This window comes from Aulonocara sp. 'chitande type north' Nkhata Bay, linkage group LG22 (assembly GCF_057382095.1).
Source record: "Aulonocara sp. 'chitande type north' Nkhata Bay isolate Kocher_YH1m ecotype deep benthic linkage group LG22, A_spYH_male_GT1.1, whole genome shotgun sequence".
Taxonomy (NCBI): Eukaryota; Metazoa; Chordata; class Actinopteri; order Cichliformes; family Cichlidae; genus Aulonocara; species Aulonocara sp. 'chitande type north' Nkhata Bay.
Window position 1 is genome coordinate 21,564,722 of NC_141364.1, and position 24,440 is coordinate 21,589,161.

Consider the following 24,440-nt stretch of genomic DNA (forward strand, 5'->3'; position numbering starts at 1 on the left):
CCGGTTTATATTAGAGATTGAGGCCATTTGTCTATTTGATGTACTGTGCAAAGAGACATGTGACTGTGTTTGACTTGGCGGAAATGTTGCAATCCTTGCAAGTACATATCTGACCTTGCAACTCAAATACACACGCTGTCCAAGATTTTCCTCAAATCCCAACAAGGAACTTAATCTCTATTCACTGTTTCAAATCCCCAATCTGCTTATGTGAGAGACGCATCCAGTTGCTGGCGCACACACCTCCGCAGCCCTAGAAAAAAATCAGCCTTCGCCTTTGCACACAAGCTGATGCATGATGCGATCGCTCAAATATGCGAGATGAGCTCTGATGCATGCTTACGCATACAGAAACAAACATGCAGAGCGGTGTCATCCAGAGTTCCCTGCTTTGTTGCTCCGTGTGTGGGGTTCCTGTCGAGGCTGCTACCGAACTCGATGTGTCAGTCAGACAAAAGCAGGGACCAGTGTGTGTTTGTGCGAAGGAACAAGGGAACATGCCTAGGAAATTCTGAGTAACAACATCAAAAGGTGCATTTAGAGACATTAGAGAGACAAAAAGACAGTCGGGGGGAATTGAATGTCATATTTGAATGTGACTATCATGTATTGCATTGTAGGTATGGTTATTTTCTATACATAATAATGCACGACATGTGCACTCAGACTCCTACCAGGTGCTGGAAGAGTTTATAAATTTGATTTGAGAAAGAAAAAGAAATTTATTGCATATTTAACATGCTGAATCACTCATTTATATTTAAAAGACTGTAAATATGTCTGTCCTAAGAATCAATATGGATGTAGTGCCATATTGGCTCAAATAGATTGTAGATTTTCTTTTGGAAACTGCATCTGAATAAAATGAAGCAATTTAGTTTTTATAGACCAGATAAAAATGAGATTTTCCATTCAGGATTCTCGCACTGCTACTTTGACTCTGTTGCTTTGTGTCTGTCTTTGCCTGTCGCGTCATTTCTCTGCAGGCTATTTCTCTCTGTCTTTCTCTCTTTCTTACATCCTCTGGCCCTCTTAGAGAATATTTGTAGCCGAAAATAGCTGACGTTACTCTACTAGTTGCTTCAAAGTGAGCTGATGAATTGTTAAATATATGACTCAGTTGATATTGATTCTCTTTGTAACTGTAATAAAACATCACCTAACATTACATAATGCATATTTAAAAAAAGATGCTGCAGCAAAATTTAAATTGCAGTCTGGTGTGACTGCCTCCCATGAACCGTTGCGTCATGTGTTTTACCGTTTAATCTAACAAGAGAACAATTAAAACGATACTGGCTGCACAGCCTGAGCTGACCATTGAGTGATTGCTGCTTCAGTAAAGCAAAAGAAGGACACGTCTCTAATTAAATGGGCTTGCTCTGGTGCATCATGTGTAGAAGAGGTTTACTACTTTCATTCAATATCATTCAGTTAACGCCAGCACTGTCACTCTGTCTCCAAGGACCTCTGCGTCTCAGCAACATGACACGCTCTCAGGCACATTTTCATCACTGAGATTTGTCAGTTCATTGTTAGTTTTCGCTGTTATAAATTGACAGGAATGTCATGGTTTCAGGCAGATTGCAAGTTTAAACTTGCGACATGAGCGAATCCAATATTGTCATACAAGAATCTTTCTTTGATTAAGTCAGTGACGTTTTCATTTAATGAGCTTTTTTTGACAACAGCAATTAAAAAAAATTGAGATTGGCATCATTCTTTTTCCAAACGCTTTACCTCCCATTACATAAAGAGTAAATCTTGCTTATATAGAAATGTCTTGGGTACTCTAGATGTGAACATCAATATATCTCATGCACTGAATATCAACTGCATACAGCTGCCAAATCCCATGACACAGCGACATGCATATGAGCATCTTCCCAGTGTGACATAACTCAGTATAATAAGCTCTGCTACATTTACATTTAAGGATTTAAACTAAACATTACATTTTGAATATTATGGAGTGCAGTACAACTCAATCTACACTACAGTAGTTTAACAATTTACACAATATTGTGTCAACTGCTTAAAAAGTTAATAAGTTGAGATCACAAGCAACACTAAAAGTGACAAAAGGAGGAAATGTTTCAAAAATAACAATTTATTAGACACTGGATCCCTTTCTTATCCTGCATGACACTGTGTATTTCATATACTGTAACCCATAGTCCATATACACACTTTACTGTGTGATGTATGAGGTGGTTGTCAATAACAATTATTTTGCTGGTTTCCCTGTCTGTGGAAAAACGCTGTTCTCTGCACTGTGCAGGAGAGGCAGACTTGCCAGGAGCTAAAATATGCCACCGTTCGCCTGAGAGGGGAAAACGTACTTGCTTGCTTTGCATAGTCCTCTGGTACTACACTAGACGATCTATAGCCCTCTCTATTTTAAAAGGGAGGCGAGCAAAGCCAAAAAAGCCAGTCTAGCAGAATAGCGAAGGGTTTTAGCTAGAGAGGAGGTTATTCCAGAGAACACGTCCTCCTTATGATTCACACTCAGTCTGTCGCAGTCCGTTGAAAAGCCTTTATTTTGTTGTTAGACTAGAAAAATTCAGATCATGGCTACATGCGTGTGCGCAGTGTCTACGTTATGTAGTTGTATTATTCTGACCGAAGATCTCTGTGTCAAAGATTGCTCTTTGTGCCGTGCACTCTGATACAATTTGAACAAGGAGGTGACCCATCATCATAATCTCGTATCAATTTCTGCTTTGTGTTGTTTAATGACCGGTGACACACCTCCTACTGCACCTCTTTTTCAGCTCTGGTGCATTCAGGCTCATGGTGAGTCACCAAATTACCAAATGAACAACAGCAAACAAAATTAAGGACACTGTTTGGAATAAATTTAGCATTTATCATGGCTCAGAATAGACTTTGTTTTGTAATGGGCTTCTAGATTTTATGGGTAATAAAAATGTAAAGTATGAAACAAACAAAAATGAATAATTTGCTCCTATTGTTCCACTGAGTTTGTTAACAGAAACCAGTAATTCTGACCAATTAAGCTATAAGGAAAGGTTTTCTCTCCTTCCAGGCATCTGATGTCTTGCCTGCCTCTGTCTCTCTCTGTCTATGCCAAAGCTGAAGTGTCAGGCTGAAGGCTATGCGTTATCACCATCTCTCCTGCTTCTGCATCCACCGTTCTCTTATCAGATTACAGTGTAGACACACACACAAGCACAAATGCACACACACAAAGTCACACAGGGCTTCATCTTCTTTCCTCTACAACTATTACAAGTGCCTACGGCACCTGTTGATAAAATCCAAATTGTATGCAAATTGGGGCATGTGTGTGTACGTGCGTGAGTGTGTGTTTGTGTGCTGGAGGCAGGGAGAATATATGTGTGTGTCATGTGGGGGTGAGGCAGTATGTGGGAGACCAATTCAAACAGTGGTTTTGTAAGAGAACATATTAGATGAGAGGCCCTCGGGTGCAGTGTGTCGCCACTGAAGGCAAACTCAGTGCAATCTTGTATTATTACTGAGTTATACTGCAGAGTTTACCCCCAAACAACCGCCTGTTTACCCAAAACACACACACACACACACACACACACACACAAATGAAGTTAAACCTAAATATATTCACAGAGCACTTTTAGAAAAAACTCAACAAGAGCTGCACATCTATATAAATTGTGAGCCGATGTACTCACTGCCAGTACCTACACACACACAAACTAGGCCACTTTAACTTCAACAGAAGGGTGTGTCTCCGAGCTGTTTTGCATAAACCACATGAAAAAGAGAAAGGGCCGATGAGAAGTTCCTAATACAAAACCATGCAGGCCCTGAGGAACTATAAACACAGGATGATAACTCAGATGGGTCGGTACAACTTTAGGGAATACGATTTTCCTCGTGAATTCACCTTAGCAGTCATGTTTTCATTTAATTTTCATTAAAAATGTTTAGCATTCATAATCAGCTTTATAGAACAATTATGTCAAAACTTCTATTTAATTGTAATTGGCAACTTTGAATACAGGTAAAACAAAGTCACGAAAAAGTCTTGTGCACTTTCACGATATTTTACAATGAGATTTCTCATCGGTTGTTGTTTGAGAACTTGTTGTGCCACTTTAATGAAGTCACTGTAAAATTATAATAAGGTTCCACCACAAAAAAAGTCAGCTTATTTAATTTATTAAATAGGAAAGTGGTGATGTACCAACATCGCTGCTATTCAGACGAATAGAACCAATTTGGATCTGGCTGTAGTTCTTTCTTATTAAACCAGGGGGCAGTGTAGTGAGGACTTTAAAAAGAAACTTTTGTCATTGTGGGGTTTTTTATTTAAATTTTACGAACCAGTTAGTTACCAGTAAAGGTGTTTCTCTCTCTCCAAGGTCAGAGGAAGACTCTGAAGGTAACAGGGACATCTGCAGTGAGATTCTTCAGATGAAAGCTCTTGAGAGACTCACTTCTACGGTCAGTGTGGCAGGGTCAATACAGCATCATCATCTAATGAGATAAACATTAGATGAAAACTGGAGTGTGTTATAGTTCACCAGATGTGTTTGTGTATGTTTTTGTGGTCTAACATCTTCAGTCTTCTTTCTTATAGGTGCAAAGTGAGTTGGCGGCTGCTCTTGCGCGAAAGACACGTAAAGCTTGTAAGTACATTTAGTTGATGCGTATGTGTGTGTGTTTTCAATGTTTCCACAGTGAGAAGACAGAATGAAAAGGACAATGTCATGTTGTAAGAAGAAACGTGTTAATGTGCTGCTGTTTGATTGGTTACAGTGTCAGAGCAGGACTCTGAGACAGCAGAGACGAGCCACCAGGAGCCTCGAACGCCCAGCGAGGAGAGCAGTCCGGTAACACACGCAGTAAAAACCGTCTCTAACCCCCCTTTTTTTCTTTTAACCATAGTCTTGTCCTTCAATTAATTTTTCAAAGTTAATTTCATTTACAAAAGAAATCTGCTGCTTCGACAGTTTGCACTTGCCTGAAGTAGGCCTACAGCCGAATCAGTTTGTGTTCTTGTTGCATTACTTAAGAAGCTATTTCAGTGTCTAAATAGGGCACAATAAACACATTCTAGTAGCTCCTTAATGCAGCAATACAAAGTCTGATCCACAGACAAACTTTGTAGATCCCCTCCAAATGAAGAGATAAAAATGATAATTGTTTTGCTTAATCTATCTTTGTCTCTTAAAGGTTGCAGGTTGAATTTATGTAGGGGGTACACATGGGGTTGAATGTAGAAAACAGGGTCAGAGCAAAGTGCAGAGGGAGATCTGTTTGGTCCCAACTATGTAGAGCCAGAACTTTCTCTCTATGAATTATTAATTCGGTGGATACACCGGAGAAATGAGGAAAGAGCAAGAAAACAGGAGGAAGAACAGCTTTTAAACACAATTGCACACATATAGTAATGTGTACGGATGGGTGACAGATTAAAGGAAAATCCATATAGCGTCGTAGTGAGGTGCTGGGTCATCATGCAACACTAGAATAGCTTCAGTGCTTTTTAGCATCGGTGAAACACCATTCTTCTGAAGGTTATTCCCTAGTTGGTATTTTGATGATGGTGGTTTAGAGCACTGTCTAAGGCTAGGATTATACGTGCTTGAAGACATGCACATGGATCACAAAGAAGTAGTTGTTGTCAAGTCTGCCTGGAGCATGCAAGTGTAGTTTGTGGACAGTACAGTTTGATACAACTAGTTTGTGTGGTCACAACGTGTGAAAGTGCATCGTAAGCTGTTCACCCTCTAATAATGAAATTTGTGTCTCTCAAATGCTAAAAGTACATTAGCCTGACACCTTGGTCCTAAGCCTCTCCTAGGTGGGATGATCTGGGGTGACTGCAAAGGCCATAGCATATTAGGCTTGTAATATTGGTAGTCAGATAATCATTTAGTGACCACTCAAGCCCCATGCATATTGAGACCTCCTGGAGGAGACTACTGCAGTCAAGACAGAAATAGTTCATCATAGGAAAAAGGCACTGTGCATTGAGCCATCCCTCCTAGATGTACATAAACCATTTCATACACAGAGCCAACGGATCACTTTACATTTTACTTCCACTCTTTGGTTTTTGGCTCATCACACTTCAGCTTGTTGTGATGCCTTGTGATGTGTTAGATGTCTCTATTATTTTCAGTGTAAATGATGATCAATTTGAAAAAAATGTGGAGGTCTAAAGCAGATAAAGTATTCTTTAGAGAGTAAAACATATATGTTTAAACATATTTATATTTTGCTTCTGACTGCAGCAATTCTATTATAACCTGTTCAGTTCACTGGATGTTGTTGGTATGTGTTTGTGTTGTGCTGTTGCTCAGTTGTTGCTCCTCTGTGGATTTTTATATTTCACATATACTGAAAAGCTAATTGACAGTGACACGTTCCTTTTACTCTCTTGATCCCTCCTTTTAAATATCAATCCACAAAGTCTAACTGCACAGTGTTATTTTGTTTGAATATGTCGTGTTATCTGGATTTTGGCAGCTTGGAAGTGAGTTCTGGCTAACATAGTAAGCTATTTATCAGACAAGCTCAAATTTTCATATTTGTTTTGTTGGCCGAGGAAAAAGAGAAAATATCCAAATGAGCCCAAACACATTGTGAATCCAGCCGCTTCGAAGTAGAGCTGTTCTTAACGAGGAATCGTCTTCTCCACTCTCATTCCTCATTCTGCCTCTCACTGACTACAAACGCATTAAACTAGTTTTGCTTTAATTACCAGCAACAAATGAAGTGCATAATTTAGTCATTTGCAAATGAATATAGGCACTAATGTACATTTACAAGTAAATGATGTAGGACTCCTCACTATGTTGGTACAGTCGTGAATGCTGTGGAAACTGCTATGCAACCCAGGTGGATACAGCGAATAGTGACTCTGATCCAGACATTACATTGATCCTGCAGGAGCTGTTTAGGAGCTGCTGCAGACTGTAGTGGTAACATAGGTGTTGCATGTTAATAAACAAGTACAACTGCAAAACGTATAGGATAACAATGTGAATTTCAACTTTCATTTCCTTTGTCGTACAGTTTTTTTTTAACCTATGCAGATATTTTGTTAAACTCAAAAGGCTCTAAAATATAATGCTTTCTAATTTAGCTTAAACACTTGAAGATCATAGAAAAATTAAAGCAAATCAAAGAAACAGGCGGACAATTCAAGTACACACATTTGTCAGCGTTTTATCTTGGTGTGTCGTTGACAGGAAGCTGAAAGCAGGTTTGCAGGAAGTAGTAAGGGACATGGCACAGGGGTTGTGATATAATGTCTATGTGTACGTGGCTATTCTGCCAGATAAGTGGTGCCATTGGGGGAAGGGGGGGTGTTTTCCTAGTAAACAAAAATGAGCGATGTTCTGCAGGGGTGTGTGTTACCCTCTATTGGAACATGGCACCGTGGGATAGTTGAGCCCACAGGAAAGGATACCCACCCACCCCCAGCCAAATGAACCCCCCCCCTCCCCGTCCCCTTTCTATCTCTCTTCCAAGGAAAATAAACAGACCAGGCTACCAGCCACCGGTGATAACCATCATACTAGCACACAGTAATGTTTTCTATTGTCAGGTATATCTAGGGACAAAAGCACTGGTTTCTCCAGAATCCTTGAGCTATTTCAGGGAAATATGTTCCTGTTTCATTTTCCTTTTTTAAGGTCACGATGTTATACATTCCTTTTTATCCACTTTCTTATTTCATCTGCCTCAGCTAGACTACCAGGACAGTAGCAGATTTCTGTACTGACTATAGAGGGGAGGAGACAGACACCACACTTGCACCCTAGCACACTATTCTCACACAGACACCCACTCCCGCCCACTTATACTACTAATCACACACTCTCATTCCTTCTCCACCAGATCCTCTGACACAGAGCAGTCAGACTGAGACAAAGAGAAGTTCAGTAGATAAAAAGGAATTAGTGACTGTAATAGATAGAAAAGAATAAAGAGACAAGTAATAATAACAGGGAGAACAAGATTAGATAGAGAGAGCTAGGATTACCACATTTTCTTATCCTACTCACATGGATATATAGGGGCAACAGAAAACTTCTCCTTGTGTGTTTCTGGATTATGACCAAACTTTGTTGACCTCCATTCCTCAAACATACTCTGAGTGTTTCTACAATGTCTTGGGACTGCGGGCTGAGATATGTCTTCATGCCTCCTGCGTTGCAGCTGGGAGGTGTGTGTGCTTTGCGGGACAGCAGCAGCAGCGGCGGCGGAGGGATGGGCACCGTGTGCGGCCGTGAGGAGCTAACCAGCCGGCTGGGGCTGGAGGCCGTGCAGCGGCTGGCCAAAGACGGCTGTCGGCTGCTGCAGAACCACAACTACCGTCTACCCGACAGGAACCAGGCGGTGAGTAGAGAGTGCTATAGTTTGATATTATAGTACATCTTATAGTATCGGCAGGACTGCTGACGTTGTCTTGTGAACTCTTACCATGTAATCTGCAGACAGAGTTGTGGCTGCACGCTTAATGTGAGTGGAGAGTAATGGACGTCATGCGGTTAATGTTGTCATTACTGTCATCATTTTTAAGCAGGGACACACACACCTCAGGTCAGAGTTACTCATGGATTCAGGCCAGGGATCATGCGAGTAAATCCTCCTCAGCACCATCATTATTGGTGGTTCTGTCCAGCTAAGGGATAGGCACGCATGCATGCATGTATTTTCCAGCACGCCTGGCCTGTTTAGACCTTTTCTCAGTACATGAGGGCACAATTCTGCACTGACATGCACACGCCAACTAAAGTTATCACTGAAGACGCCCAGAGCTCGGGTTCATTCAGATCACTTTACTTTAAACATACACCAGTTCTGTAGCTCATCTAATGTGGGTGTTAATAATGGCTTAGCGCATCGTGATCTCATACTCTTTTTACACGCTGTCAAGTACTGTGTGTGTGCGTGTAGATGTGTGTGTGTGTCAGTTTGCTGGCTAGAGCTTATAATCATTCGTGGGCGCTTGCATGTGTATGTTCATGTGCTGCTTGCCCTGTGGCAGGCTGAGTCAGAGTGGGCTGATAATGAGCGGGGTGTTAGTGAAGCGTTGTACTGTATGATCCTGCTCTACAGTACACCTGAGGGCCGGAAACGAAGGAAATGCAGTCACATTTCACCCTGCATCACCGTGGTTGTGTGTCTGTGTGAGTCTGACTGAAGCCCAGCCTTAGGGATTTTCTAAAGTGTGCATAAATCTAGTTTCATTTCTTGAAAATGTACACAATAAAAATATACTGTATTTTATCATCTTATATATTAGAGGAGGGATGCAAGAGAGAGATCAACTAGACTCCAATCTAATCATTATGCTCTAAACATTTAGGTATCAATATCATTATATCTGTATTTAGACTCTTGAAGGATTTATCTCATGTAACATAAATCTGAGCAAGTATAGCTTTAAGTTAATGTAGTTTATTGATCCTGCAGTCGTGCCCATTTTTTACTTTGTCAGAGTAAACAGAACACTGTTTGGTTATTCCAGGATGTCAAACAGAAATTCAAAGCAGCCTGGCTGTGTGTAGATTTCTTTACATAAATGACGCATCAGCACTGAAAGCATTTTTTCTCTACAAAGTATAATTTACATTTAAGGTGCCTTATTGACAAAATCTTGTTGAAAAGAAAAAGTGCACTTGTTCATATACCAGAACACAAGTAGTGTAAGGTGCATTACTGGCCACATTTCTTATTTGATTTATCCATGCCTTTAATATTATAGCATAAAAGTGTGGTGTGACATCCCCAGGTGTTGCTGTATAGCACTACAGTGTAAGCAGTTTAAACTGCATGTGACCAATACGTGTGTCAGTTTTGAGCCAAACAACATCATAAATTATTAAAAACATCTTTTGAAACAAAGATGCTTTGCAGCCCTGATTAAACTCAGTTGACCTTTTATTCGTAGGTGTTATTGTTTCAGCTCATCGTTCAGCTCAGGCTGCAGAATTTAGCAGAAACCAAAGCTAGACGACCAGCTCGATACACAACAGAAACCATTCTCCTTTTACTGGGTTGTCATGGTGATTTTCTTTTTTTTTTGGGACAGATAAGCTCTGACAAACCAGTGTGGGCTGTTTCCATAGTGATTTAACTCATGTGTCATTGCATTGCTTTGGGTTTTTCCATTTCTCAATAGTCATTTCTGACTTGCATTTTTGTTACTCTTCCACATTTAATCAGCATTAGAAGTTTCGAGAGGTCCACCTACACAAAGGGTTCTTCAGTGTTACACCATGCACTACACACTGGGCAGGTTTTGGGATTAATGCTTTATGTGTGTCCCACTATGTGTGGTTGCACATACTATCTGTGTGCTGCTGACTTAAAAGCATTGTGTGTTATACTCTTATCCATTATTTCCAGGAATCAGGCACAGAGCTATCATAACAAAGATATGGCTTGGTCAGTGTTGACACACACACATACATTAGCAGGAACAGGAAAGGAACAGAGAGTGCTTCCTTTAGGCTTTGCATGGGCATCCACCTTTCCTGACAATGTTACGTCATGCTGTGTGTCTGTGTGTGACTAACTGATAGAAACAGTGAGGGTAAAAGAGACTTTCAAATCCTGTACAAAGCTGAATATATATATAATAAATATATCCTTCGTTTTTCACACTCAAATTGAACTCTTTGACCCTGTGACGAGTGCAGCGTGTCCCCAGGTTTCTGAGCTTTCTTTTTTCTGTTTCGACTTCTCAAACCTTTCGAGCATGAAGTCTGCACAATTTGGAGACAGACAGGGGGCGAGGGAGCGGGGGGACAGGAAAAATTGGGTGAACGCAGGAGAGCTTGAGGAAGGAGCAACGAGAACAGGAAGAAACGGACCGATACACCTGTTAGCAGAGAACAAGTGACTGTCTAAAGAAATGTCAGAAGCTCTTTTTTTTATGCCTTTGAGACATTTCAGAAATGTCATACCCACAGTTTTTACCTACGGTTTTTTTAGTCTATACATTAGAGGTTGATATGTTGGTGTTATTGGGAGACAGTAAAGTAAGGAGGCATTGAAACAGGTCCATTATTTATTTGGAAAGCTCTCTCTTTGTCATTGATGTGTAACTGCCTGAAATCCCCTGTTTTTCCTTTCATATCAGATGTTTTGCTAAAACGCATGGCAGCTTGAGTAAAATGTTTCTGTTTTTTGTCTTTTGTAAATGCTGCTTTCTCCCACACTCCTCTGTCTCCCTCACTTTACTTCCCAGGCTCTTGCCTTTCATCTATCATTTCTTTTTTGTTCTCACTGTCTTTTTCTATTGCATAACTTTCTGACCCCTCCTCTCCACAAGTGCCCTTTTGGATAGTTTTACTTTTTCATGCCTCTGCGTCTTTTCCATGGCTACATTAAACGCTTTTTCTCTCATTTTGCTGTTTGCACTTACGACGTAGAAGCGTATGTGAGATGTTGCGTGCATGTTACTAATTGTCATAGTGTTACTGCTGCAAGTTTTACTTTGCTGCATTTTCTGAAAGATTTTTGATCTTGCGTGTGTTTGTGTTGTCTCACTGCCTTCCTCCATTCTTGGCTCAGAGTTGTTTTTCTTGGCATCTGTGTAAAGAATGTAAGTGTTGTCGGAAAGATCAACAGCTTGCTACTGAATCAGGAAGGCAGAACATTTTCTTCTCCTTTGTTTTTACAGTAGTTGTAATTGGTTACATAATGGGTGTGTTTTTTTAAGTGTATTTCTAGAGCACTTTATTATATATCTGATGGTGTAGAGTGACAGGAAGCGTCAACAGAGATAGAGAAGGGAGACTCGTGATAAAGCCGATCCCAGTCTCTGTTCAGTGCCGTGTCCCCTTTAGACCCTTAGGCCACCAAACTTGTTATCTCGGCACCAGATCAGGGTCGCTGGGCGCGGTGTCTGTGCCAGGCCATAATGTGATTAATAATGGTTTGTCAGATGAGCTGTCACTGCTTTGCTAATATCCTGTTTGCATTTCTGTGTTGTTAACCCTTCCGTATGATTATTTTTAGCATGTTATAGAGGAAATTAAACATCATGTAATTAGGACTATGTCCTTTTATGAAAGTCCCTGTTCTCTACAGGTGGATGGTGTTTTTGTCTGCTTTTCAGGTCTGTGAATTCAGCTTAGTTTAGTGTTTGTGTTTATCTCGAAATTTAGATAAAGTTTAGCCCTAGGGGATTTCACAGTTGCATTCCTTGCTATTTTGGTATGAATGTTTTGGGCCTGACAAAAGTTAGGGGGTGGTGCTCAGGTTTCTTCTGTATAGAATAATTATATCAACGTTATTACTTTGCTGTGTTTTGGAAGGTCTTAAGGTAACACTTAATGTTATATAAAGTAGAAGAACTAAGCAAAAAACAAACAAACCCCAGTGCAATGACATATTTATTTTCTTGTTGGCTTATCACAGTACGAGCTCTAAACATGGAAGTGTGATGGTTGAATAACTGTTCAGGTGATCAGCCTGATAGTCTACTATTCTAACAAGTTGGAGGGGGTGTAAAGGTACCATCAACCAGCAATTATCATTCCTTTAGAAAAGGAATTAGACACGCTACAGCACACTGGATGTGATGGCTGCTGCTGCACATCTGTGTCACACTCCCATAGAATATGAATCACTGAAACATGTCTGCACACACACACCACTTTGGGCATATTGTTTTGTCTGACACAAGTCAGATCCCACCTGCTGTCTCTTGGGATCAGACTGATCCTTTCATCGTACAATACCAGAGATGTGTGTGTGTTTGTGTGTGTGTGTGTGTTGCTCTCTGCTCTCTGCAAACTTGTCTCAGTTTTTTTTCTAAATGTTATACAGGTATGTTTGTGATTCAAAAAAAACCTCAACAAAAAACAAATATATACCCATTTCAATTATTTATTTTCACCAGTGAAACCAATATAACATCTCCACATTCACAAATATACATTTCTGACATTCAAAAACAAAACAAAAACAAATCAGCGACCAATATAGCCACCTTTCTTTGCAAGGACACTCAAAAGCCTGCCATCCATGGATTCTGTCAGTGTTTTGATCTGTTCACCATCAACATTGCGTGCAGCAGCAACCACAGCCTCCCAGACACTGTTCAGAGAGGTGTACTGTTTTCCCTCCTTGTAAATCTCACATTTGATGATGGACCACAGGTTCTCAATGGGGTTCAGATCAGGTGAACAAGGTGGCCATGTCATTAGTTTTTCTTCTTTTATACCCTTTCTTGCCAGCCACGCTGTGGAGTACTTGGACGCGTGTGATGGAGCATTGTCCTGCATGAAAATCATGTTTTTCTTGAAGGATGCAGACTTCTTCCTGTACCACTGCTTGAAGAAGGTGTCTTCCAGAAACTGGCAGTAGGACTGGGAGTTGAGCTTGACTCCATCCTCAACCCGAAAAGGCCCCACAAGCTCATCTTTGATGATACCAGCCCAAACCAGTACTCCACCTCCACCTTGCTGGCGTCTGAGTCGGACTGGAGCTCTCTGCCCTTTACCAATCCAGCCACGGGCCCATCCATCTGGCCCATCAAGACTCACTCTCATTTTATCAGTCCATAAAACCTTAGAAAAATCAGTCTTGAGATATTTCTTGGCCCAGTCTTGACGTTTCAGCTTGTGTGTCTTGTTCAGTGGTGGTCGTCTTTCAGCCTTTCTTACCTTGGCCATGTCTCTGAGTATTGCACACCTTGTGCTTTTGGGCACTCCAGTGATGTTGCAGCTCTGAAATATGGCCAAACTGGTGGCAAGTGGCATCTTGGCAGCTGCACGCTTGACTTTTCTCAGTTCATGGGCAGTTATTTTGCGCCTTAGTTTTTCCACATGCTTCTTGTGACCCTGTTGACTATTTTGAATGAAACGCTTGATTGTTCGATGATCACGCTTCAGAAGCTTTGCAATTTTGAGACTGCTGCATCCCTCTGCAAGATATCTCACTATTTTTGACTTTTCTGAGCCTGTCAAGTCCTTCTTTTGACCCATTTTGCCAAAGGAAAGGACGTTGCCTAATAATTATGCACACCTGATATTGGGTGTTGATGTCATTAGACCACACCCCTTCTCATTACAGAGATGCACATCACCTAATATGCTTAATTGGTAGTAGGCTTTCGAGCCTATACAGCTTGGAGTAAGACAACATGCATGAAGAGGATGATGTGGACAAAATACTCATTTGCCTAATAATTCTGCACTCCCTGTATTTTCACTTTAGACACAGATCGTTGCAAAAGCAGTTACTATCTAGTGCGTTGTTCACACTTTTATGAAGCGTAGCACATTTTTTTAAGATCTAGTTAGTGTTGTTTTCAGAGGTTTGGTTTCTTTTTATCAGTCAGTGGAAATGTTACATCTAAATTGTTAATTTTATGGCCAGCTAAAGAGAAAAAACAGCCTTGCACTGACTCTCTGTGTCAGTTGTGACTGCTGCTCAGTCCTTCTGGCTGGGACAGAGACTGCAGCGAGCATCTGGAGGAGAGACGTCGCTTCTTTATCCATCTCTGCTCTCCTGCTCCTTTGATCTCTCTCTCTCTCCTCTGCTTTTCTCTCTTCTCCTCCGGCTCTTTCTTATTGTGCTCCTTCGTTCACCTGGAGCTCTGTTACTGTTACACTGCACCATCATAGCAGGAGCGTGTGTCTGTGTGTTTGTGTGCGTGTATCAGAGTCATGGATCAAGTTGCTGCACATTTATGGAGCCGGAGATCATTTAAAGCTGACATTCATAGATGTCCTCATTGTAATATAATTCTTGAAATCTTTCCAAAGGCAGAGGAAATGCAATCCTTCCCTTTGAAGCTGCCAACACAGGCAGTGTCTAAAAGTGTGGATTAAAACTGAGGTGTGAGTTTGCTTATGTGTTGGAAAAACACATAATAAGGGCAATATCTGAGAGGTTTACAAAAACTAGAATTGCATGCTAGCTGCTTTCTTTAATAGAATCACACAAACCATATTTTATATAATTACTGTTTTAAATGCATCCTTCGCTTTAATTTTATATTATTTATTGAACACCACGTAGAGACCACAGTTATAAGCTAAAGGAGGCAGTTGATTTGCTTAAATGTTTGGTAAAAGCAGATGGGAAATAAACAAAGTTGGCAAAAACCACAAAGAGTGTTCAAATCCACTACAGAGTACGTAAGAAAGTCACATGGGATGCGTCGTATTGTTCTGTACTGTTTGAAATCTTGCGTCTACTCCTTTAATCGCCTTCCAGCGGTTTTGTCCTTGCCTGACTATGTTATATTTTTCTCACATTTTCTCTTTTAGGAGGCGGTAGGAAGGGTTTGTCTAAAGGAGAGAGGTCGGGACGTATTGGTGTTGCGGAGAGTGACATCATCAGTGACATCGCCATCGGACAGGCCCTCACCAACATCGTCCGGGGGCGGGTCCAGAGAGGAGGATTGCGACAAGAGGTTGGTCCCTCCTCCTGCATAATGAGGGCCCTCCACACTAACAATGGCAATGAAAACATAATCATAGTCCTCCTGTCTCTTTTGGGTTTTTAGTTTTTTTTCTTTGGGATATCAAGTTGCAGACACACACTTTTGCATATGCAAGCAGAATATCAGTAGGGCTGTCAAAATTGTGTGGGCGTGTATGTGTTTGTCTAGGATAATGTATGCTTTGGCTTCTGGCAGAGTGCAGGAAGGAGAGAATGGCTTTTTGTTTTCAGCTGGAAGAGGAAAATAGATCACATAAGACTGGTTTACTTCCTTCCATATATCAGTGTGTTTTAGGATCTTATGCTGTACGTATAATTACACATCTGTGTTCCTTTCCAAGTGCAGTTCTTCGAAGTTGATTTCTTTGAATTGAATACACATAGCACAGCATACCACAGTCTTTGACCTAAGGCACAATGCAGGGAGTGTCAGTGACAGGCAGGTTAAGTGGGTGTATGTGTATGTGTGTGTAAGCAGTTTTCAGTGTTTTCCGTAGACGTTGGTTCTCTGTCAGAGTTACTGTAGGAGCTGTCAGAGAGAGGGTTTCAATCTCTGGAGCTCTCGGCTGACAGGAGCAGACAGCAGAGCAGTTTGCATCCAGAATGAGCGACCCTTACAGGGCTGAACTGGGAACAGTTTAGATATGAAGATGACCTCTGAGCTAGTCACGCTTGCAGAGGCAGAGGAGGATTTAGATGAAGATAGTGATGAAGACGATGACGATGAAGAGGAGGATAGCAGTCATGATGGTGATGGAAGCAAGTCAGAGATGTTTGCATTTAATGTTCCCCATTTTCGCTACATTGATGACGACGACGCGGAGGAGTATATGGACGAAGGCAGGGTGGCAGGGTGGAGGAACACAAGTGGTACTTGGTCCTCTTGCTATATTGAGGAAGATTACTGCAACTCTTCATCTTACAGGTATGTGGTGGTGTCCGGTACGCCGCTTAAGATTTTGGAGCATCTGCTAAGTGACCTACGATTGGATGACCAAAGAGGGGCACCAGAGAACAAGGAGAGCGGTGAGTTTGGAGACATGTAAACACACAAACACACATTTGATTGTCCTTGAAGCTGTAGTCAGAGGCATGTCTTTGTGAAGAACCATCTACATCATGGCATAAATGTGTAGAGTTTAATTGTAAGTCTTAGTATCTTGTGTTAAATGAGGCCCCACACCTCTTGCCAAGGACTTTGTTTCCCAGCTGCGCAAGTTACAACACAACCCAGCCCCGATCTCTCTGTCTCTTTTAATTTCCCCGAAGTTGGGTCAGACCTGTGAGGTATGAGCATTTCCCTGCTGTGTTTGAGCCTGTGTGTGGCTGCATGAGTCAGCCCTCAAACCATATCCAGGTGTGCGTGTATGTGCATTCATTCAGCCATGTCAGTGGCCACAAATATGAGGAGCATTCAGGAGGTTAAATGCTCTAATGGGTTTGTGAAATGATTGCCACGGGGTGCTTTAGGCAGTTGTGCCGCAAACGATTTCAGTGTTAACTGTCATGTCACATTTACACAAACCTTAAGTCTAGCTTATTACATTATGGATTGTTTTATAGTGCAGTAATCTTTTACTCAGGAAATATTAGCAATCCTTGATGTAATTAGTTAATCTTTTATCAGAATCAGAATCAGAATCAGAAACTTTATTGTCATTGTCATGAGAACAACGAAATTAAGAATGGTCCCCGATCATTGCATCATCCCTAGCAATATCAAAATATAAATAAAACAATAAAATTCAATAAATAAAATAGATAGAATACTTAAAATACTAATAAGATATAACAGTAAAACATTCACATACATTCCCACACACATGCTTCAGACCGTGCATAGATTAACACAAGAGTGGCGTGATGGACATTTTTTTGTAGTATTCAGATGTGTTATTGCAGTTGGATAACAGCTGTGTTTGAGTCTATTAGTCCTTGCTCTGATTGCCCTGTACCGTCTGCCTGAGGGCAACAGTTCGAACAGGGAGTGGCCAGGATGTGAGGTGTCTTTTATGATGTTTTGGGCCTTTTTAAAACAGTGGGCGTTGTGTAGAACTTCCAGTGTGGGGAGAGGGCAGCCAGTGATCTTTTGGGCGGTGTTAATGATCCCTTGGAGTGCTTTCCTCTGAGCCCCTGTGCAGCTAGTGTACCAGATGCATATGCAGTAAGTTAGAACACTCTCAATTAGAGCTGGGCGATAGAACGATAACGATATGTATCGCGATATAACTTTTACTCGATAGAGAAATTAAGCTATCGCGATAGACCTCGCCGCTCTTGTCCTCTTAAAAAAAAAAAAAAAAAAAAAATAATAATAATAATAATGTCAGCCAATCCAAATTAAGTAGCGCAGAGCCGAACCAATCACAGCCGCAGCGTCACGTCGCGTGACTTGTTAGTACAGCACAAGTGCCAAGCCGCACGTGTGTTTGTTTGGGAAGCAGCCAGCAGGTAATGGAGCCAGCGCGTAATGGAGGAAATGAGTGTGCCGACTAGAAAAATCAACCGAGCGTGACCGAAGAGAAAACAGATGATGGTTCCAATGCCGGAGAGATTGTCGAACGGAAGAGTCATAGAAGTTCCGTAGTGTGAAGGTATTTCGGCTATTTCAAGTCTGACAAAAAAACAGAGTAGCGTGCACTGTAAATTGTGCCGAAAGCAAGTCTGGAAATACAATAAACTGGTGCATGCGTCACACTGTGCGCCACGTTATTGTTTCGGTTAAATGAATTTCTACAATACTGTTACTGTTAATTCTACTCTCTGCAGTGTTTAAATGCTTACATATACACACAGTTACTGTCCCTCCACACATACGACTCGGTTCTGCTTCTATGCCCCAGCTTTGTTTACTTTTTCCCACCGAGGCTTCTAGACTTCTGATTGGCCAATATTTCTGCACAGTTAGGAATCTAGCGCCACCTGCTGCTTTGGCATGTTCATAGCAGCGTTTTCCTTCATTTCTGCCTTTATGTGTGGACGGGATTATTTTTTAAAACGAAAACGGAAAATCTCCGTTTTCAAAAATACCCGTGTACGTGTGGACGTAGCCTCAGTCTCTGACTGGAAGCGCTAATTCGTCATTCGGCTTTTGTCAGACTAAAGTAACTGTTAAAACTGTTTGAAAAGCTAAGCTATACAACAAGGAGAGATTGAGAATTTCCTTTTAGTTCTCAGTTTATTTGATATTGACAAAAGTTAGTCAGTTTTGTCTGTTCTTCTGTAAAACAAACTAAGATTTATTTTTAGAATTAATATTTTGTTTCTAAGTGGAATTGACAATTTAGTCTGTTTCATTTGTTCTATTTTGAAACTTAAACGCTTTAGCGGCTGTCTTTTGTGTAGTTTGCAATATTTGCCTTTTATCTATCTGAAAAAGTCTCATGTTCCTTAAGTACATCTACCCTGTTGAACTTATTATGGGAAATAAATATTTAAATAAAAACAAGCTGCTGATTATTTCACATTTTACTTGTGAGCAACGGCACATTTAAATCTTACAAATATAGTTATTTGGCTTATATCGTGATAGATATCGTTATCGCCTGAAATGAAAAAAACATATCGTGATATGAAAAAATCTCATATCGCCCAGCTCTACTCTCAATGGTGGCTCTGTAGAAGGACACCAGCAGTCTCTGTGTGATGTTATTCCTCCTGAGAATTCTCAGGAAGTACAGTCTCTGTTGGGCCTTTTTCAGCAGCTCGGAGGTGTTCACACTCCAGGAAAGGTTCTCCTCTATATTGACTCCCAGGAAGCGGAAGCTTGCCACCCTTTCTACACAGTCCCCATTTATGAATAGTGGTTGGATCTCTGCCTTTTTCCTTCTGAAGTCTATTATGAGTTCTTTGGTTTTTGAAGTGTTGAGGAGGAGGTTATTGGCCTTACACCATGACGTCAGCTGCTCCACCTCGTCTCTGTACGTAGACTCGTCTCCCTTGGAAATGAGCCCCACCACTGTGGTGTCATCTGCAAATTTCACAAAGATGTTGCTGTGGTGGCGAGGAGTGCAGTCGTGTGTGTAGAGAGAGTAGAGCAGTGGACTGAGCACACAGCCCTGGGGTGAGCCAGTGCTGAGACTCAGGGCTGAGGATGTGTGATCATATTTGAATTTAGAAAGCACTAAAATCGTGGTGAAAAATTGGCATTCTTAAATATCAATGGGTCTTGACTTCTTTCCTTCTAATTACATTTCAGAGCCATCACAGATCCCAGGTCCACTATAATAATGCTTTAATCACAGAGGGAGGTCTGGGTCCCGGCATTCATTTTATAAAACCCTGCACTTGTCTGTTAGCATCTATTCTAGACAAGGCTCCTTTATGCATCAGCCCCCTCAGCACCACCAGTTCCCAACAGTCCACAGGGAGCCATCTCACTGAATTGCAGGAAGCAAACGAAGAAAGACGGAGAGATAAATGTGGGAGAGAGAGAAGGAGAGCAAGAGAGGACTGAGATGGTCTTTGTGGAGGAGCTCTGTCTGATATTTATTTAGTGAAAATGAGAAAACACTTGGGAGGAAGTGGGAATGCAAAATTTATCTTCATCTTCTCCCCATCTGTGTGTGTGTCTATGTCTACCTTTGCATTATGGTTGGTGTTTCCTGAATAAGCACATATGTGTATGTGTGTGTATGCGTGTGTGTGTGAGTGAATGCATCAGTATGCCGTTTTAGGTGGCTTAACGGTGCAGCATGTTGAACAGGCTCAAACACGCTTCCGCAGCGATTACCCCAAACACCCCTCACCGTGCACCGTGCACGCACAAAGAGAACACAGACGCAACAAAAACACAGCAGCAGATTAGTGCGATTAGTTCAGCACACACACAGTTTCTCTCTCTTCTTGTTTCCACCCCTTTCTCTCTCACAAGAGATAAAATGCCCAAGGTCAGAACTCAGTGAGTTATTCATCAGGGTGTTATGTGTGTGTCTGAGCGCATGTGTTTGACTTTGTGTGTGCCAGCGGGTAAACGCAGAGGGCATATGTTGAAGATGAAAATGGATATTTATCATCACAGAGAGCTGGGAGAGGGTGAATGTAGGAGGAGAGAAGTAGCAGGGGGAAATGTAATCGCTAAGAAGGAGAAAATGAAAAATGGGGGTGTGTGGAGTGGAGGAGGGGGTAGATGGGGATACTTTAGGATGGAGAGACAGAGGGTGGGAAACAGGAAAAGAACTGATAAATGGTCAAGAAAGGGCTCCACTTCCTCAGATTGAATAGGAAGTGTGAGGAAAGTGAGTGAACGGGGTTCTGAAAAAGTGATAAGTACTGTCAGACCTGCTTAAAATATTTCTCAAGAGTTGTGTTTTTATTTTTAAAGCAAAGGCTGTTGATAAAATATTAATGCTTCAGCCTATGCTCGGTCTTCTATAATTGATTTCTTTGCTCTCTGCCTGACAGAGTCATATGTGGGTCACACATTTTCCCAGGGAAAGAGTTGACACCACACACACACACACACACACACACACACACACACACACAGAGAGAGCAACTTCTTCACAGCACCAACAATGGCTCATTACCCATCTGCCACGAGGGCTGTTTATATTTGGTTCTTACCCATTGATCACCTGCTGAGTCTCACACACACTCTTGGCTTCTATCTTGCACATTAGCTCGCTCCACTCTGATAAATTTGAGTAGGTTTTTTTTTTGTTTTTGAAGTTGTTTGGAAAATGAGCCAAGAGGAAGAAAAGCCTGACTTGCTCATTGTCATAGGTTTGTTTAAATTTTCCCCCGGGGACCCAAAAAACCTGGTGAGACATCAAAAATTCTCTTGACAAAGAAAAATAGCTCAATATTTAGTAAAAAGCAGCTTTGGGTAAAATTATAAAGAAAGTATAATCTGCTTCGTCAGGACTGTGTGGGAGTGATTGGTGACATAAGAAAGTAACTTTAAACTCCAGAATATTTAAATTAATGTCAATCCAAGTTTAATTATGCAGCAAATGGTTGTCTCAAGGCAGTTTATACTGTAAGATAAAGACACTGCAGTATTCTCGAGAAAACTCTAAGCAGTCAAACAGCTGGCTATGATCGAGCACTTTGTGTAGGTGGGAAAGAAAAACTTCCTTTTAAGAGGAAGAAACCTCTGGCAGAACCAGGCTCAGGAAGAGGGAGATCTCCATGTAAAGGGAAAGAGAAGAGTGTGAATGTTTGGAGTTGTAGTTTGCTATGTATCCATCTGTATCATTATTATTATTATTATTATTATTATTATTATTATTATTAATAATAATAATAATAATAATAATAATAATAATAATAATAATAATAATAATAATAATAATAATAATAAATGTGTACTATTAAAAATGCTTTGCTGGGAACTGTGAAAATGGGTTATAATTATCTTTGGATTCCTCACTATAAAGAGACACTGTTCATGTAACATGTGATTATTGCTGCTTTAAGTCTAGTCGAAGGGCAAGTAAAAGAAGAAAATAGGGCATTGAGCTCAAGCTTGAAGATTTATCGTTCGACCTCTCTTTTGTATCTTAAAAAGCTGTAATTGATTTTTAAAGTGAAACTAACTTCTGCTGCTCATCTGGGGAAATCAGAAGTTAATTGAAAGATAGAAGAATATAAGATACTTTGTTTTGGCGTTCCACATCTTAATCCCACAGATAAGGAGAAAACATATCTTGGATTTTAGATTTTTAACAATGTTTTTTTCTGTTTTTCAGAAATGCTGCTGGATGATTTCCTGTTAACGTATCTGGTGTTCATGTCCACTCATGACCTCTGTCAGGCCCTGCTGGGACAATATCCTTACAAGGAAAACCATGCATTGATTCAAACACAGTCATATTAACACACATATTTCAGACTCCATATTCCCCTTTGTTGTTCCTTGACCACAGTCACCTATAGCAGCGCACGCTGCAGGGGCCAGGAGGAGGGCAAAGATGCCCTCTTCAGGAAACGTAAAGTACTGCAGCTTGTTTCCCACTGGAGCAGACTCTATAAGGATTTCCTAAAGGAAGAGGAGCACGTCAGGAGCTTCATGAAGGTATGGCCTTCTTCACTATTTCTGATTATATAGTTTTAAAGACATGTTGAGTTTGATCCAGTCTTGTCTTCTCTTAAATGTATTGCTGAAGAACATCAAAAGGCTCATTCATCTTCATTTGTCTCCCTGTCTTCTAAATTAAGTTGTCCTTCCTTAAGTTCTGCATGACTGGACATCAAGTGCTTTTTAGAAAGGATAAGGAGCTTTGTGTATGTGTGTTTGTGCACATGTGTGCGCTTGCTGCATGTGATGACAAACTGATCGGCGTTCCTGCCTTCTCCCACAAGCAAATCCTTCATTACTAGATTCATCTCATCCTTCTGGCAAATAATAAAATGCAGGAGTTTCTGAATGTATCGTGAGATGTGTTTTGTATGACTTCACAGAAGAATCCAAAATAACAGTGACAATTATTATACAATTATGATGCTTTATTCCACATTATAATCTGGTAGCTTCTTCAATTTGTATCACGTATGGGCATGGTAGTGATTGAAAGCACACACAGAATCCTAAGTGTCACATAACCTCCCATAACTCACATTTTTCTTCACAAACGCTGCTTGTGTCTGTCTGCGTTCTTGTTATTTTCACATGGTTCGCTGCATCGACTCGGGATGTCTCTGACACCGAAGGGGAAACAAACAAACACACACAACACAATCAAACGTGTACACCCACACGCACACACATATACTCGCACATCACTTGTCCCTCCGTAACCTGACGGCTCCGTTGCTCGGTGCCGGGTTGCCATGGAAACCAAAGTGGTAGGGTTGGCATTGGTATAATCTCAAATGGAGTGTGTAACCCAGGTGATAGTTGCCTAGTAACAGAGGAACGAGAGGGGAATAGGGACCGGAGGCTACAGTGGGTCAATGACAACGATAAGGAGGCGTCTGGAGATGCGTGTGCGTTTGTGTGGATCCGTGCAAGTTCTGAGAGCTAATTCAGTTGCGTCACTTATTCTGTGACATGTCCAGGCATAGGTTTAAGTACTGCACTTGGTGATGGAGGAACTATCACACTGGAACTAAAGGAGTTAAACAGAATGTATGTGTTTAGGAATGTAGCAGTCTATTCCCAGCATTGGTGTCTGTGCTGCTCCACCTACACATTACACCTACAGTTCAACTATGGAAACCCATGCCATGAAGCTCCCGGTGCACAATTTTTTTGTTGATGTTAACACCAGAGGAGATTTAGAGCTCTGCAGTTACTGAGTCAGCAGAGCGTTGGCAATTTTTACACACTATGCGCTTCAGAACTCGGTGACCCCGTTCTGTAATTGAGTTGCTGCCGTTCCCAATCACCTCCAGTTTGTTATAATACCACTTAGAGCTGATTGTGGAGTATCTAGGAGAGAGGGAATTTCATGAGCTGACCTGTTATGACAGTGACATCCTATCACAGTACTCTGCTCAAATTCATTGAGCTCTTTAGAGCGAAACATTTTTTTTAAACAAATATTTGTAAAGGCAGGTTGCCTGGTTAGGGTTTTGATTTTTATACACATGTGGCGATGAGACCTAAAACACCAGTATTCAAAGATTTTGGTGTGGCAACGTAGTCAAAGTAAAATTGATATTTATACAAGTAACAGATAAATGTAAAATGTTGAACTGATGCTTCCATATTTATTAGACAGCATGTATTTTGATAAAACAATTACAAATAAAGCAGTTTGGGGTTTGGCTAAATGAATCAAGACAATCTGATTAAGTTAACTTTGGTTATGGGGATTCTGTCACGGTTTGCCAGGGCAAACTGTAGGGATGTGGGGAAAGGAGGACCCAGAACGCAGGACTCTTCACTGCAAGCGGTGCGTTTATTTACAGTGCAAAAAAGCAATAAATCCCCGTGCTCTCCCTTTACTCCCGTGTCGTGTCTTCTTCCCGAAAAGTCCCAGTTTAGTGCTCTCTGCTCCTGTGTCTCTGCACTCCCCGTGCTCACTGCTGTCTCTCGTCCCACACTCCTCCTGAGGAAAACAATA

The 24,440-nt window shown here is 41.1% G+C and overlaps 1 protein-coding gene across 1 annotated transcript in view; it reads left to right on the forward strand.

The window, feature by feature from the left end:
• rapgef5a (Rap guanine nucleotide exchange factor (GEF) 5a) overlaps positions 1-24,440 on the forward strand; it is a 50,763-nt gene that overhangs the window by 17,734 nt on the left and 8,589 nt on the right. Inside the window, exons 6-13 of the mRNA XM_086279354.1 lie at positions 4,368-4,449; positions 4,586-4,634; positions 4,765-4,838; positions 8,179-8,358; positions 15,255-15,400; positions 16,355-16,455; positions 22,122-22,200; positions 22,303-22,447. Coding sequence (XP_086135480.1) covers positions 4,368-4,449; positions 4,586-4,634; positions 4,765-4,838; positions 8,179-8,358; positions 15,255-15,400; positions 16,355-16,455; positions 22,122-22,200; positions 22,303-22,447 — 856 coding nt within the window. The remainder of the gene's footprint in view (positions 1-4,367; positions 4,450-4,585; positions 4,635-4,764; positions 4,839-8,178; positions 8,359-15,254; positions 15,401-16,354; positions 16,456-22,121; positions 22,201-22,302; positions 22,448-24,440) is intronic.